The 16,832-nt window shown below is 39.8% G+C and overlaps 1 protein-coding gene across 6 annotated transcripts in view; it reads left to right on the forward strand.

Moving 5' to 3' along the window:
- PDE1C (phosphodiesterase 1C) overlaps window positions 1-16,832 on the forward strand; it is a 511,032-nt gene that overhangs the window by 408,373 nt on the left and 85,827 nt on the right. For all 6 annotated transcript variants that reach the window (XM_040472308.1, XM_040472309.1, XM_040472310.1 and 3 more), the window contains exons 7-9: window positions 1,839-1,955; window positions 4,134-4,274; window positions 15,443-15,543. In XM_040472308.1, the coding sequence (XP_040328242.1) occupies window positions 1,839-1,955; window positions 4,134-4,274; window positions 15,443-15,543 (359 nt within the window). The remainder of the gene's footprint in view (window positions 1-1,838; window positions 1,956-4,133; window positions 4,275-15,442; window positions 15,544-16,832) is intronic.

Raw genomic sequence — 16,832 nt, forward strand, 5'->3', positions numbered from 1 at the left:
GCCATCTGTTGGCAGTGATATCAGTGGGACTGTTACCTGGATCTGCTACCAAATGGCATTAGCCAATTCCTCTCGTCTTTCAGAGGTTGCCATCTGTAAAAGTGGGGAAAGTAACACCTATTTCTAGAGCTGTGAGGGCTAGCAAATGTACATTAACACTTCTCTCACTGAGCCTGGCACAGAAAATATGCTCAGTACTTAGAGCTATTTCTTTAGTTGTTATAATGGAGGAGAAATTATAGAAGGCTGAGGTGAGGTTACCAGTAAGTGTCAGTTGAAACAATCCACTGAAACCTTTTTGGAAAAGTTTTGTTTTCCCTATATATGATTCAGTTTTCCTGTGCCCTGGCATCCAAGAGAGAGACTCTAGTGGCCTTAGGATGATCTTTGGTGGTTGGGATGTTTGAGACGGGACAGGATTGGAATAGCTGGCTGATGTTGGAATGCACTGAGGGCTGAGGTGACAGCCACTTAGGTTAACAGTTCCAGACCACCAGAGTCTCTCCCAGGGAAGCATCTGACACTTTACCTTGACTCAACATGGTCTCACATGGGTCCTTATTGTCATGCTTATGGCAGGACACGGTCTTTACTGAAAGTTAACCTCCCCCTTTTTAAGTTTATTTATTTATTTATGAGAGAGAGAGAGAGAGAGAGAGAGAGAGAGAGAGAGAGAGAGAATGCACAAGTGGGGAAGGGGCAGAGAGAAAAAGGGAAGGAGAGAGAATCCCAAGCAGGCTCTGTACCACCAGTGCCGAGCCTGATGTGGAGCTCAAACTCACAAACCACGAGATCATGACCTGAGCCAAGGTTGGAAGCTTTAACTAACTGAGCCACCCAGGCACCCCTGAAAGTGAAACTCTTGACACAAGAAACCAAATAACTGTTGCTTTAACTATTGCTTAAACGCACTTTTGTTTACTACATCCACAAGTGGCTGACTATAAGTCAAAGACACATCAGACAAGTTTACATATATCTTGGAGTCTATATCTTCATAGACATATAAGCCTTTGAACTTCAAGAATGGTGTGTGAGGAGCGCCTTCAGCTTAGGTCTTAGTTTTACTTTTTTTAGTAAAGCGACTTACAGATTTGAGGGCTAGGTTCTCAGATCAGTGACTCCAAAAGCGGTAGCATTTTTCTGTTTTGTGAAATGAAATCTTTCTCCACGGTTTTAGCTCAGCGGTTTGAACTGAAGTGACATATTACTTGTTCTGTATCAGGCATTTTTCTGAAGATTTTAAGTGGGTTAATGTTTTCAACTGTGGACTAAGACGAAGTCCATAGGTAATAGTAAGGGACTGGGGAGAAGTTTGGAGGAGGGAAGCACCCTAGGTTGTTGTGAAGTGAATAAAGATGGGAAGTTCAGCGGTGTAGTGGACAGACTTAATGGAAAGAGCCTGAGCTGAGGCATCTGTTGACTGTGTTTGTGTCCTCGCCCCCACTTGTGCCTATAACACTTCATTTGTGGTGCGTCTGAGGGAAATGCACGTCTCAGTTTTCTCATCTGTAAGATGTGACCAATACTGCCTACCACTTAGGGTTGTTTTCAGGACAAATCATGTGTTTATCACACATCACAATGCCTAGCATGTGGTAGGCACTCCATAAATTAGAGCTGTTGTTACAAATAGTAAGACTACTTAAAATTATTTTATCAGTGCATGCTACTTATGTGTGCCAAATTGGAAAAAGTTTGAGGGCGGAAAGGGTGTTAGAGTTTTGGGCTGTGAAAATCCTGGGTGAGGGTTATGGGGTAACTCCCAAGTGGGGAGACTCGTAGCTGTGCAAGTGGCTATGAACTAAGGCATTCTTTCTCCCTGCCCTGCCATATAGGATGTGGACAAGTGGTCCTTTGATGTCTTTTCCCTCAATGAGGCCAGCGGTGATCATGCACTGAAATTCATTTTCTATGAATTACTCACACGCTATGATCTGATCAGCCGTTTCAAGGTCAGTGCCTACTTTTATTTATTTATTTAATTTATTTTAAAATTTTTTAATGTTTATTTATTCTTGAGAGAGAGAGAGACAGAGCTTGAGCAGGGGAAGGGCAGAGAGAGAGGGAGACACAGACTCTGAAGCAGGCTCCAGGCTCTGAGGTGTCAGCACAGAGCCCAGCGTGGGGCTCGAACTCACAGGCTGTGAGTTCGTGACCTGAGCCGAAGTCGGATGCCCAACCAACTGAGGGGCCACTCAGGAGCCCCACTGCCTACTTTTAAAATATGCATGCTTTGTCCACCCTTGCATGACTTTTGGGCTAAGACCAAGAGAATCCTTTTAATATGGACTGAAAACTGCTGTGGGTGACTTGGGAAGCATCATCCAGACAGCCGCTTCCCTGAATTCTGCAGTGGGAACTTTTCCTTAAGCCCTTGTCCAGTGGGGCTCGTGGCAGGCAAGAGGCCGGAGCCACACAGTTTGATCCCAGTCTTCCTAGAAGTACAACCGGAAGTGTGGACTAGCAGAACTCCCCTACAACTCGGCCTGCGGATCTCATTTCAGCCTGATTTCATGTATTGTCAAACACTCCTGGCATGGAGACAGTAATGGAGACAGAGTGTGCATCTGCTGTCTCTGCAAACTTCTTTCCCCACCACTTGGCTCAGATTCAGACAAATGCTCTCACTTATCATCTGTGACAGTTCATCGGTATTTCCCAGCCATTCATGCTTCAAATTAATTCTTCAACTTTAAGTAAAGAGCATGAATTGTTTTCAGTGTTCAATCCCCTCTGCTTTCTAATACCACGGACTCTAGAGGTGGGGCCAGGTTCCTCAGGGAATCTGTGCATTTGTCCAGTGACCTTTATCGTACCATGTTCCTTGCACTTCTCTCATCACATGGATGAACCTCTGGAAATCGCAGGGTTTTTGTTTTTTGTTTTTTTAATATAATGCCTTGATTTCTCTAGACAGCACAGTTCTTTATCACTTTCCTAACACAGGTGGAGGTGTATTTCTTACATAGCCATAAATGCAGTGGTCCTCAATTACTTTTGTATCAAAAATCTGCTTGAAAACCTGGTGGATACTCAGTTCTTGTGCACATATGTACATCTTGTAACCTAACACTTCAGTGACTCATGGATCTCTCATGAACAGTCCAAAGAACCTAGGTTTATTGAATCTTCATCTTAAAAATGATAATGACTTAGTCTCTGACATATGAGAGGCAACATTTACATTTTTAAAAACCCACAAATGGTAAATATTGAAGGATGTGCCCAAGGAAGAACATGTAATGGATGCTCACAAAGCGTAATAGTAAAACATTTTCCTTTTTTTTTTTTTTTTTTTTTTTCCTTTCTAACGTGATGGTTAGTCTCCTGGAATACTGGAATACACACTCTCTCTTTTTTCCTCAGTGTTATATTTGATAATTTACTCTAAACCAAGGAATTTATCCAGAACAGAAATACAGTGAATGTTTTCAGGGGCCCCCTTTTTTTGTAGAAGTATTTTGCACTAGTCTTTATTTTCTGCCACACACAAAAAAAGCAGGTATGTATATTATACATATTTGAGACAGAAAAAGAATTAGGCTAATTGGAAATATTAATCCAAATTACAATGCAACAATAATAAATTGCCAAGTAATAGAACATATTTTGTTGTGTTTTTTCCATGTGTCCAGGGCATACAATCACTCCTTCTAAAGGGCACAGTTTTCAGGAGGTGGCAGCCTAAGTTTATTTTGCAATGATTTTACAACTTGAGATCTCTATGTACTTTGTGTTTCCCCCCCAAATAAATGATATATGCTACACAGCTTGTATTCATTTATTTCTCAAGAAATAAAAGACTTGACCCTTTGCTTGAGATATAAATGAACACCTACCTTTCTGCCCTAAATGTCTTTGAGATGATCCTGTTTCGTTCCCCCTGGAGCTCGAAACTGAGCACAAAAAGCAATTTGCAGGGCAGACTGTTCTTAAACCAGGGACTTCCTGGGAGATTTTTCAAATCAGCTGATAATTTGTTCAGTGATTTTTACTAATTTTGAAAGTTCACATTTCATCACGTGGTATGTTATGCCTCCAGAAAGAGGCAGCTAGAGTGCCTTAGATTTCTGCTGCCTCACTTCAGGCTACCAAATCACTAGCTAATCCACCTTCCTGCTCTCTTTCAGATCCCCATTTCTGCTCTTGTCTCATTTGTGGAGGCCCTGGAAGTAGGATACAGCAAGCATAAAAATCCTTACCACAATTTAATGCATGCTGCTGACGTTACACAGACTGTGCATTACCTCCTTTATAAGACAGGAGTAGCGGTAAGTACGGACAGGAATTCTTAGATGACACGAAAAAAATGTGATGATGATTTTTTTTTATTGGAGGCACAAGAAATGCACTGGTGCGTGGACTTCCTGCTCCCCCAAAATTGCCTAACCAGTCACTGAAGGTCTTGGGGTTCTTCATTGCCTCTGACATTTTCTCCATCCTGGACTTGATGAAATGAATATGAGATAGTGACTTGCATCTTTATTAGGCTATGGCCAAATTAAATATAATTTCTAGAACGAAATCTGTATTTCCAGGTATGGAGAGTAGTACTATTAACCTCTTGCTATGGCCAATGACAGTGCTATCCATGTATACTGGAATTGTACCAATGTGCCTGGCACCCACATAACACACGGTTAGCTTTTGGTTTAAAAAACTAGACCTTTTTCACAAGGACTATGGTTATTCTCATCCTATTTATGTGTGTTTGATTTGTTTGACCTAAGGGTCAATGTTACTTCTAACCATGTGAAACTTTTCTTGTTCGTTTTGGCCCAACATTTCAACTCTTTAGATGTTTTTGAATCTCTGTTCTATAATCCATTGTATGAACTGACCTGTTTAACTTGCTTATCTATGCCTTTTCCCATTTTGCTTTGATGGGAGCCATTAATTTGACAAGATATAGCTATTAGTGACAAACAGCTAGTTCTCTATGTTGGTTCTCTTGTGACTTTTTCCTTTGAAATCTTCTTCAGAGTTGACATCAAGGTAGACATTCTTCAGCTATGGTTATTAATTAGCCCATAAACTCAACACATTTGTTATTTTTTCCTCTAGGGCATGTTGAAAGACTTGGTCTAATGTCTCACTGAATTAAAAATGGAACACAGTGGGAAGAGTGTGGGCTTTGAAGCAAGATATAGTGGGACATAAATCCTTGAGTAATTACTTATTAGATTTTTGTGACCTATGATAAATTGCATAAATCTCTGAGTCAAGATTTCCTCATTCTTAAAATGGTGAAAAAATATTCCATCTTGTAGAAATACTGTGATGGTTAGGAGTAAACTATGAAAAAGATGAAGTGCTCTATCTGCATCATAAAGGAAGCTCAACAGTTAGGAATTGTTAGTAAAACTTTGCTGGACTGCCCCCCAAAACCTCGTATCAATGTTCAGTTCTTTTTTGTTGTAAAACTGATTTTTTAAAAAACTTTAATATTTATTTATTCATTTATTTATTTATTTATTGAGATAAAAAAATGTTTATTTATTTTTGAGACACAGAGTATGAATGGGAGAGGGGCAGAGAGAGAGTGAGACATAGAATCTGAAGCAGGCTCCAGGCTCTGAGCCATCAGTACAGAGCCTGATGCAGGGCTCAAACACACAAACTATGAGATCATGACCATAGTCGGACGCTCAACCAACTGAGCCACCCAGTTGCCCACGTTTATTTATTTTTTGAGAGAGACAGAGCATGAGTTGGGGAGGAGCAGAGAGAGAGGGAGACACAGAGTCCGAAGCAGGCTCTGAGCTGTCAGCACAGAGCCCAATGTGGGGCTCGAACCCATGGACCTGACTGCGAGATCATGACCTGAGCTGAAGCTGGATACTTAACTGACTGAGCCACCCATGCATAAAGGGGACCTGTTTAATGTGATAAAAGATTTTTGCCAGAAACATAGATCAGGCTGAGTTAATGGTGGTTCCATGAAGGCATGGAACAAAACAGGGATGCCCGCATTAATGTTGCTATTGAGCATTTTTCTGGAGGTCTCAGCCAATGCAGTATCATATCTAAAAAAGTTGAAGAAGTATCGTGTGAAAATAATTTTACCATCTCATTTAAAAAATCAAGAAAATCAACCAAAAATTATTACATCACATAAAAGTCCTCAATAAGATCTAGATAAAGTAGCTATCCTCTTGACTGGAAATTAACAAGTGTAATAGAAAAACACACATTCCTGAGAATTTTTTTAAAAAAATCAATAAATTGCTAATGAATAACTTTAAAAGTGATAAAAAGGAAACTGTAAAACTAAAGGGCAGAGAAACAACGTTTAAATAAAAAAAGAAATACATTATATTTTTTAATGTAAATCTTCAGTGTTATATAGATGTCAGTTTTCCTCAAACTAATCTATAAATTCAAAGCAATACCAATGAAAAGTAATGAAACATGATAAACTGAGTATGAAATATATGTAAAATAGATATTTCACAACTGTGGAAAAAACAGTTTTGAAAAAAATGTATGTGATGCGGTAGTCCTTATTCTACTAGGTATTAAAATAGATGCTGAAACTATAGTAATAAAGACAGGGTGGTCATGGCACCTGGGTGACTGAGTTAAGTGTCCAACTCTTGATTTTGGCTCAGGTCATGATCTCACTGTTTGTGAGATGGAGCTCCATGCTGACAGCATGGAGCCTGTTTGAGATTCTCTCTCTCTCTGTCTCTCTCTCTCTCTCTGCCCCTCTCCTCCTCTCTCTCTCTAAAAAATAAATAAAATAAAGTAAAGTAAAGTGAAATAAAATAAAATAAAATAAAATAAAATAAAATAAAATAAAGATAGGATGGTATTTGTGTAAAAATGACAAATAGATGAATGAAATTGAGTAAAGTTTCAAAAACAAAACCCAAATTTATTTATTGAGCACTTATTATGTACTAGGTACATATTTACAAGATGAGGATACATTGCTGCTCTTACAGAACTTATGTTCTAGTGGGAGGTTATAAATAGAAGACCAATGAAAAAATAAACAAAGAATATATCATAGTGTTCTGTAAAGAATTAAAATAGGGCACCCACGAAGACAAAACTGGGAATTTCATTAGACAGTTAGGAAAGGCCTCTCTCTGGAGGTAATATTTAATCTGAGATGGTCATGAGTTTTAGCCTGAGCCATGCCAAGGACTGAAGAAGAGTATGCCTGTAGAGTTAAGGTGGAACTAGCACATATCCCGTCACGAGAGAACAGCTTTGCAGCATTCAAGGAGCAGAATATAAAAGTACATGAGGGGAACAGTGGTACAAGACAAGTTTGGAGAAGGTAGGAATCAAACCAAGTTTGGCTTTATAGGCCTGGGTAACGAGTTTAAGTATAGTTTCTAGGTGCAGAGTGAGGCCTCTAAAGGATTTCAGACTGGGGAGTGATGTGCTCTGATAAAGATTAGAAAAGTGTTACTGTGGAGGATAGATTTTGAGGCAGCCTGGTGGAAGAGGTACTGTAGAAGTCTACCAGAGAGATAAGGGTAGTTTGAACACAGAAGGACAATCCTGGAACACAGAAGGACAATCCTGGGATACAGACACAAAAACATCTGTCTTTGAAGCAGAGTTAAAAGGACTGGGTGGTAAGCAGAATTTAGAAATTTAAAAGAGTACATCTTACACCTTTGGTTTGATAAATGCGGTTGATGAGAGAGCCTGGTGGCAAAACAGGCTTCGGGAGAGGGGGAGTCAACAGTTTTGATTTAGATATGTTGAGTTTCAGATCGTTATTAGACATCAGTGTGGAAATGTCCAGTGGGAAGAGAATGAATGGAGTCTAGACCTCTGGAAAGAGGTCAGGGATTCTCATGTAGGTTAGGAAATCTACAGCATATCAATATTATGCAAAAGACACGGAATTAGATGAGATTATCTAAGGAGGTGGTGTGAATAGAGAAGTAGAAGGGGCTCTGCAGTGAGTCCTGGAGCAGTCTAGAGTTTGAAATGAAGGTAAAGAATTAGAGCCACTAATGGTAACTAAAAAGGAATGGTCAGTGACATGGAATAAAAACCAAGAGAGTGCAGTGTCATGGAAGCCAAGGAAGGAAAGTGCTTCAAAAGAGAATAGTGAACTGTGTGACACATACCAAAATGTCCAGTAGGATGAGGATAGGCAAGTAACCACTGCCTTTGGCACATGGAAGTCATTTGTGTCCTTGGCTTGAGTGGTCTCAGTGCTTTGGTGAGGATGGAACACTGAGGATAATGAAGAAAGATTGCAGGTGAGAAGGTAAGGATGTGTGTATAGATGACAACATTACAGGGAAAATGATTCAGTTCAACAAGTGTTTTGAGGACTGTTGTTCATTTGGGGGGAAAAAGAATGTTATTGCTCTACTTTAAATCATTTGCCAAATATCAGACAAATGAATTAAAGATGTGAATACAAAAATAAAAATCCAATCATATTAGAAGAAACTATGAGAATATGTTTATGTACTTGAAAAAGGAAATTCTTTCTTAAACACAAAAGTCATATAAAAATATTGATTAAGCTGAGTATATTAAAATTAAAACCTGTAGGGTAAAAAGAATCATCATAATGATGTAAGGAAAATATAGAGAGAGCAAGGATTAAGATCCAGGTTATAGAAAGGAATCAACAAGAAAAGACACAAATTCAGTAGAAAGTAGGAGGAAACCTATTCACAGAGTTACGATTGCCCTGTTATAAAGTCTCTGTCATAGGCAGACTTTGGTCTCCCCCCACCCTTCACTCCCCAGTTTATATTGTTGAAAGTCCTAATCTCCAGTGCTTCAGAATGTGACTATATTTGGAGACAAGATCTTTAAAGACATAATTTAGGTCACATAGGTGGACCAATATGACTGTTGTCCTTATACAAAGAGGAGATTAAGATTGTAGACATGCATGTGTGCATAGGAAAGGCCATGTGAGATCACAACACAAAAGTGGCCATCTGCAACCTGAGAAGAGGGCTCTCACCACAAACCAACCCTGCCAATGCCTTGATCTTGGACTTCTAGCCTCTAGAACTGAAAAAATACATTTATCTTGTTTAAGCTGCCTAGTCGGTGGCCATTTTGTTATGGCAGCCCAAGCAAACAAATAGAGTAGCAGAGCCATGATTTGGTCCCAGGATTGACTTCTAACACCATGCATTTATGTATTTAGCTATACTTCTATAATACCTGTGGCCAAAATAGAAACATAAAAAAATAAGCCCCTGATATTCTTACACCTCAGTGTCCTCATGTGATCCCTGAAAATTTGGTGAGGATCAAAATGGATGTAAAAACGTACTTTGGACACATCTATTCAACATATATTTAGTCGGTACTTTCTGTGTACTGTGTACAATGGAGATATAAAGGTGAATCATACATAGCTTTTTTAGCCCTCGAGAAAAACTCCAAGTATTTATGCTAATGCAAGTTATCATTAACATGAATGTTATATCCTAGCAGCCAATGATCATGATGTGCTGCATACTGTTCTTAAATGAGCTCGTTTGCCATTGAATTTTCATTATCAATTCAGGCCATATTCAGAATCATTCTTAAATATAGAAACTACTTCCCGCCCACACTCTCTTGGAAATGCAGCTCAAAACAAATTTCTTTCATTGCAAGCTTACAAAAACAGTGGGGAGCATTCTGATGAATGGAGAGCATATTGTTACTCTAACCTTTCATTACAAACCAAGAGGGGGAAAACGCTTTAAATCATTTCAGTTTTATAAACTGTAAGACACGTAGGGAATCAAAACATCCTATTGATAAAGTGATGTCTGGGCTTCAACATCAACAGTATTACTCACTGTAATCTGTTTATATTACTCATTATTGCTTAACTTAGATTCTGAGGAGATGCTTGAATCCTTTCAGAATTATTTTGCCTACTTTTAAGAGAAAAATCCTTGAACAGAAGTAGACTGAAGAGTTGTTGATTGAATAAATATGAATTAGACTCCGAGCTCCAAAGTTTGATTTAGGTTTGATTTAAGAAAAGATTCCAAACTGCAAAGCCATCCCTTGGCCCCTTTCATTGCTTTTGTCAGACAAGTGCCATTAATTTTCCTTTTGCTTATTTTTTTTTTAGAAGGGAGAAGCTGTATATCTTGTACTTTTGATCATATATTTTGTCATCATATAAAGGAAACACTAAGCACATATAAATGGTTAAAGAGTGCTAAATAATTTTATTAGTCTTTGTGGTCAACAGAATTTTTGCCCCCATGATTTGCTCTCTGCTGCAACACTAATGGTACCTTGGATGCCAAAACACGAATACAGTGAAGGTTCCATCAGGGTTCCATGAAGTAGGGAGATGAGCCCAGATTCTCCAGGAGGCCCCAATGTACATATGGGTCCTTGAAAGTCAAGAGGTGGCAGAGGAAGTGTGAGGACTCCACAAGCTGTTGCTAGCTTGAAGATGGAGGGGGCCGAGTGGAAAGCACAAGAAGGAAACGAATTCTGCCAATGCCCTGAATGTACCTGGAAACAGAGTTTTCCACAGAGCTTCCAGAAAAGTACACAGCCCTGCCAACACCTTGATTTCAGCCATTTGAGATTCTCACTGGAAAATCCAGCCACACTATGCTGCTTCTGACCTACAGAAGAACTGTTGACCAATAACTGGGAGGTGTTCTTTGAGCCTTAAGTTTGTGGTAATTTAAGGTAGCAATAGAAAACTAACATAGGGGTGGAAACATTACAGAGAAACTGTCATTCCCATATCAAAGCCATAACTTGCTAATAATGTCCCCTCTAGCAGTTTTGCCCATGTCGTTTTCCTTGAGGTGTCCACTGCCCTCCACCTGCCCGCATGCCCACACATACGGCACTTGCTTCCTGAGTCACGCACTACAGAATTCGAAGTCCATTGCTACCAGTTGTCACGGCATCCCTGTTATTGAATTAGTTGTGACACTCATATTTTATAGATAGAGAGATGCTGATAGGATCTGTGGCTTGTCCCTTGTCACAGTTTGGTAACTCTGGAATACAATTCATGTGGGACTTAAATTTCTTACTTTTGGGTTGTCATAAAAACTTCTGGGTTCACACTAATTAACTTGGAAAAGGCAAGACGATCTGGACCATATTAAAATACGGAGGCCAGGGGCTCCTGGGTGGCTCAGTCAGCCAAGCATCTGACTCTTGATTTTGGCTCAGGTTATGATCTCACAGTTTGTTGAATCGAGCCCTGCATTGGGCTCTGCACTGACACCATGGAGCCTGCTTGGAATTCTCTCTCCCTCTCTCTCTATCCCTTTCCCACTTGTGTGCTTGTACTCTCTTCTGTCTCTCAAAACAAATAAGTGAACTTAAAAAAATATGAAGCCTAATTTCCCTCAAAATAACTTCTTCCACCTTCTTTGTCTCTATTAACGATGCTATCTAATACTACCCATTATTTTGTTTTGTTTTGTTTTGTATTTTTGTCACTTAGGCTAGTAATATTAGGACCATCTTTAATTCACTCTTATCCTTGACTACAACCTCTTCTGCCCACTTGCAGTCAGTTGACTGCTATGAGTTAGCAATGAATTCTACCTTCATACTATCTCTGCATACTGTAAGGACTTTGCCATGCAGAAGTACTGTTCTTATTTCTCCCCCTCACTGGCATGCTGACCGCGTTACCCTCTTGCATGTAAACTTCATTGCCTGTTGAATCTGGTTTGTCTTCCTCACTCTGGCTTCTAGTGCCAGGGCTCTAAGTAGCCCGAACTCCCACTCCTCTAAAGGGAATCATTTCCTTACTCATGATGAATCAGCTTTTGATGCTGGGACTGGCTCATTTCTTCATTCTTCTGAAAATGCCCTCTTCCATTTCTTGTTCTGTCCAATCTTCAAGGTCCATTGTGAAGCTGTTTCTCACTCTTTTTTCTTTTCTTTTCTTTTCCCTTCTTTTCTTTTTTTTTCTCTTCTCTCTTCTCTCTTTCCTTCCCTCCCCTTCCCTTTCTCTTTTCCTTTTTTTCTCTTTTCTCTCCCTTCCTCTGTTCCTTTCTTCCTGTATCCTTCCTTCCTTCCTTTTGTGCCAGATACCATCTGTCCTTCTTAGCCTCAAGAAACAGAACTGATTTCTAAGCATCCACAGGGTGTTTTGAAAAGCAAGGGTGTTAAAATGACTTTTAAAGGGTATGGTCTTGTTTTTGTTGTTGTTGTTTGCTTATTTAAATCATTTGCTGGTTTTGGTTTATTAGAAGTAAGATAGGATCTTGTTAGTGTATTTGGGCAAAGGGGAGAAGTTACACTGATATTTGTAATAGAACCATAATTATGTAGTTATTTAGACGCCTACTGTCTGGGCTGGTGCTCTGTGATTCAGATTTGTTTAGATGGTATACTGTCTCCCAGTCATAATCTTTTTATTGATTGACTTATTGATTTATTTATTTAACAATAGGAAAAAAACCCTACACTTATATTTGTTTTCCCATGAGTTTAAATCCTTGAGGGGTAAAACATCACATGGGTTTGTGTCCAGTGGCCCTACCAGGAAGGTTGATTTGGAATTTGGCATGAATCATGCCACTGTTTCCATGAGCATGAATTACCTTTCCTCAGATACTCTGGTTTTGTTGGGTGTGCCATCAGGGGTCACCTTTTCTTTGTACACACGAACACTCTTCTGCCTAGAGAGAATTCAGTTTCACCTCTAGTGTAAATATTTTCTGTTTTAAGAAGAGCTGTGTGCTTCCAGGGACCCTGCTTATAGCCAATAAGAATAGCCTCGGACTACAGTGTTCCAGACATACTTGTCATTTTAGAAGCTCTGTTCCAAGCAGGGCTTGACAGGCTCCAAGATAGCCTCATAATCTTATTTTAAAATGTTAACTTTTGAGGGGCACCTGGCTGGCTCAGTTGGTTAAGTATGCAACTCTTGGTATTGGCTCAGGTCATGATTAGGATCAAACCCCATGTTGGGCTTTGCACCGACAGCATGGAGCCTGCTTGGAATTCTCTCTCTCCCTCTCTCTCTGCTCCTATGCTGCTCACATGCTCTCTTTCTCTCTCAAAATAAATAAACAAACTTAATTAAAATAAAATGTTAACTTTGTATGAGTTTGGAGAAAGAGATACACTGGGGGATGAGATGGGTAGAGACAGTGAAGGCCATCGAGTGGGGACAGGGTGTTGGTGAAGAAAAGAAAGACAACGCCAAAATTAAAAAAAATATATATGTATGGAAAGTAGCAAGAGCATGTGTAATATAAAATTATACCTATATAATTTTATGTAAAACTGAGTAAACACAGGAACAATGACCCAAAGGAAATGTGACAGATTCAGTGGGAATTCTGGAGACCTAGTATGTGGGTCTTCACATGGCTAGCTGTGTGACCTTGGGTAAGTCATCGAACATCTCCCAGCTTCAGTTTTCTCATCTAGAAAATGGAGGCAACAACAGTACCTACCTTACGAAGTTGTGTGTATGGCATGAGTTTCTGTATGTGAGGCACCTAGAATGCTGCCTGATGTAAAGTGAGCCCCTGTAGGCACTAGGCCCGATGAAAACGCCCCCCACTGCTTTCAGGGAGGGCACTGCAATTTCAGTTCACTTGAAGTTCTTACTTATCTTAAATGTTAATTTCATTTTCTTGGTTTTTCATCTTAGTCTGTGTTTATGTCTTTCTGTTCCCTGTAGATCAGTTTGTATTTTTTTTTTTGAACTTTATTTATTTTGAGAGAGAAAGTACAAGAGCATAAATGGGGGAGGGTCAGGGCAGAGAGACAGGGAGGGAGAGAGAACCCCAAGAAGGCTCAACTCTGGTAGTGTGGGGCTCAAACTCATGAACCATGAGATCATGACCTGAGCCTAAATCAAGAGTCAGATGGACTCAATGGACTGAGCCACCCAGGCACTCTAGCTTGTATTTTTGAAGTGTAATCTATCAAAGATGCCAGAAAGTTTCCTGACATTTCATGCTGAATTCTGCTAGAAATCATTTGCAAAAGTGTAGTGTTTTTTTTTCCCCCTGAGTATCTCTATACTTATTCTTTTACAAACTGTAAGGTCTTTTTTCCCCCATAGGTTGTCTGTAGTTTATTTATTTTACCCTCAGTTATCCACAAAGAAGGTAATAATTCTCAAGAAGTTTTCAAGATGAATATCAAAATTAGTAGTTAATTGGGAAGAAAAAGTTGAGGTGGGAATTATGAAAATGTATGTGTTAATTTTTAATCACTTTGTACTAACTTAAATCAAGTAAATATATTGTGTTCACTAATCTTTAATTCTGACTCCTGGCTCTTTTCTGAATTCTGCTAATGTGGGTACTCATATTTGTCTTGCTTTAACCCTGCTCCTATCTAAAATTTCTAGTTTCATTTCTTCAAAGGGAAATGGGAACTTAAAGATACTCGTGGAACAAACTCAGGGCAGAATCCCTCTAAATTTTTATAGTTGTTTCCTTCTGTCTCACACTTGCCACACTGTCTAAATCATTGAATTTAGGTACGATAGGTAAACAGTTACATTTTTGTGTTCCTATTTTATTGGTTTTATATCATATTTAATTATGTAATCATAATAACAAGTGCAACTTGTCAAAACAGGGCTTGGAATAAACCACACTGAAACTTGTATTGATTCAACTAGTAACAAAAGTGAGCTGAGGGTCCCAAAGGTTGGGCTAGCAGTCATGGATGTTCTGTCATATGGGCATTGGGCAGTATGGTTTACAGAAGGGATGGGAAGCATCAGTGAATATCAAGTTATTGAAATGGAAGTCAGTTAAGAGAGCTTCAAATATGCAGTGGCTATCAAATTCTAGTATACATCAGAATTGTCCGGATTGCATGGTAAAACACAGATTGGTGGTAAAATCCAGAGTTTCTGGTTTGGGGTGATGGGGGTAGGATTTGTATTTGTAACAAGCTGACAGGTAATGCTACCTCTGATGGTCCAGGGAACACGCTCTGAGAACCTTGGATTACAGCCAGTTTTGGTGGCGTGGATGGGGAGGGGTCTTCTCAAAGATCAGCACGCATAAGGTAGAAGGCCAGGTGTTACCTTTCCATCTGTCTACCTACCCACTTTCTAGTGGAGAGACATCAGGTTTTCTGTGTGTTCTCTGTGTGTTCTTGGTATTGCATTGAAATTTTTAATACATTTTTTTCTGTGTCTACCCAGAAACTTTATGTGGAATTTGGGGAAGAATACAATGAGGGCTTTTAAAGTCTTCATGTTTGTTGTTTTTTGCTTCCTGGAAAAAAAATAATAAAACTACTCGTTGGCTTTTTTTTAACCTTGCTGGGCATGCTGCTCTCAAATCACATGTCCCCCAGTCTCCTTGCAGGAAAAAAAAAAAATTCCGTCTGTCAGAAAACGTGTGTTTGGCAACAGCTTGCCAGCTGCAGGGCGGAAAGACAGTGATGTGGGTGTGTTGTCAGCAAGCTGAAGACTCTGTCTGAGAAAGAGACAGATTATCTGATTGCCCTGTAATCTCCCTTTCAGAACTGGCTGACGGAGCTGGAGATCTTTGCTATAATCTTCTCAGCTGCCATCCATGACTATGAGCACACCGGAACCACCAACAATTTCCACATTCAGACCCGGTGAGGATGTTGAATATTTGGAGAAGAGGCAGGAGGGGGCAGGGACCGAGATTGAGAAGTCAGAAAGGTGTTAGTCACCTTTCTTTTGCATGGTTGCTCTACCTTGGCGTTTCTGAAAAAAATCAACTTTTCAACAAGATATCAGCCTGGTCAACTTTGACCAAGATTTAGAATTTGAGAAGACATCTGCTCCCAATTCTCATATTTTATTCACATCAAATATGGCTATCCTTTTCTTGTCTATTCTGATGCTAGCTATTTGTTTACTTATACAGGGACTATGCATACTATTTCTACTGGGCGGTAGAACAGTTCACATAAAGGTGAAGATGCCAAGTAGACTAAATCAGCGAGCATGGGCCAGGCTTGGGGTGTTTCTGTTGACATGAACAATACCTGAGCCTTCTTGCCCTATGATCTCCGGGATTCTGGGGAGGCTCTTCTTATCCTTCTTGATTTTATCCCTGCTCTGTTGAGTGCTTGCATTGCTCCCTCACATAAGGCCTGGGGAACTAGGTTGTCTCATGTAGACCTCCTTACTATAGACAACCTATGTACCCACTGTAATGAACCTCTGTGGGGAGTATTAAATATGGGTCCAAGTGCTCCACTCTGAACCTCTTTACTATAACAGATATTGCTAACTTTTTTTTTTTTTAAACGAAGCTTCACATTTTTCCTTAATATTGCTCTCAGCACAGAATTCCAGGCAAGCAGTCTCAGTCAATTGTCTTTTCCATGTAGAATGAAACCTTATCAGTCCTGTCCTGGCCCAAGAGCTTACCTTCTCTTAAGACAATTATATGGAACTCTGACAGTAGGGTTAATAGGGCCTTGGCATAGTAATCAAAAGAAGCTAGAATTTGGGGAAAGATGGCATGGCTAAGAGGAAGAACGTAGCAGGGAGAGATGAGAATTTAAACCAACTAAATACTTGCTGTTTCACTTGAAAAAGCAGGTGCACACTCTAGATAGGATTGTGTTCATTAAATCAATTGACATGTATTTAATGAACCCAACACTTAATTATGGGGTACACAACAGAAGACAGTACTGTCTGATCTCTGTTCAGAAGGGGAATTACAATAGATAGCAGCAGACAAAGGGACTTAAGCCATTAGCTTCATTGTCTACCTCCTGCTTCTTCACATAGAGGAGCCTCAGCTACTGGGAAGCAGCCTTTTGTGGTTCACTTGCAAGGTCTTTAAATATAGGGAATTCCTCAGAGCAGCTCTGCTTAGTGGATGTCTATGAGTGGAGCCTTTGCTCTGAGGACAGAGGCTGTGGTG

Source organism: Herpailurus yagouaroundi, unplaced genomic scaffold (assembly GCF_014898765.1).
Source record: "Herpailurus yagouaroundi ecotype Mexico unplaced genomic scaffold, PumYag 100, whole genome shotgun sequence".
NCBI lineage: Eukaryota > Metazoa > Chordata > Mammalia > Carnivora > Felidae > Herpailurus > Herpailurus yagouaroundi.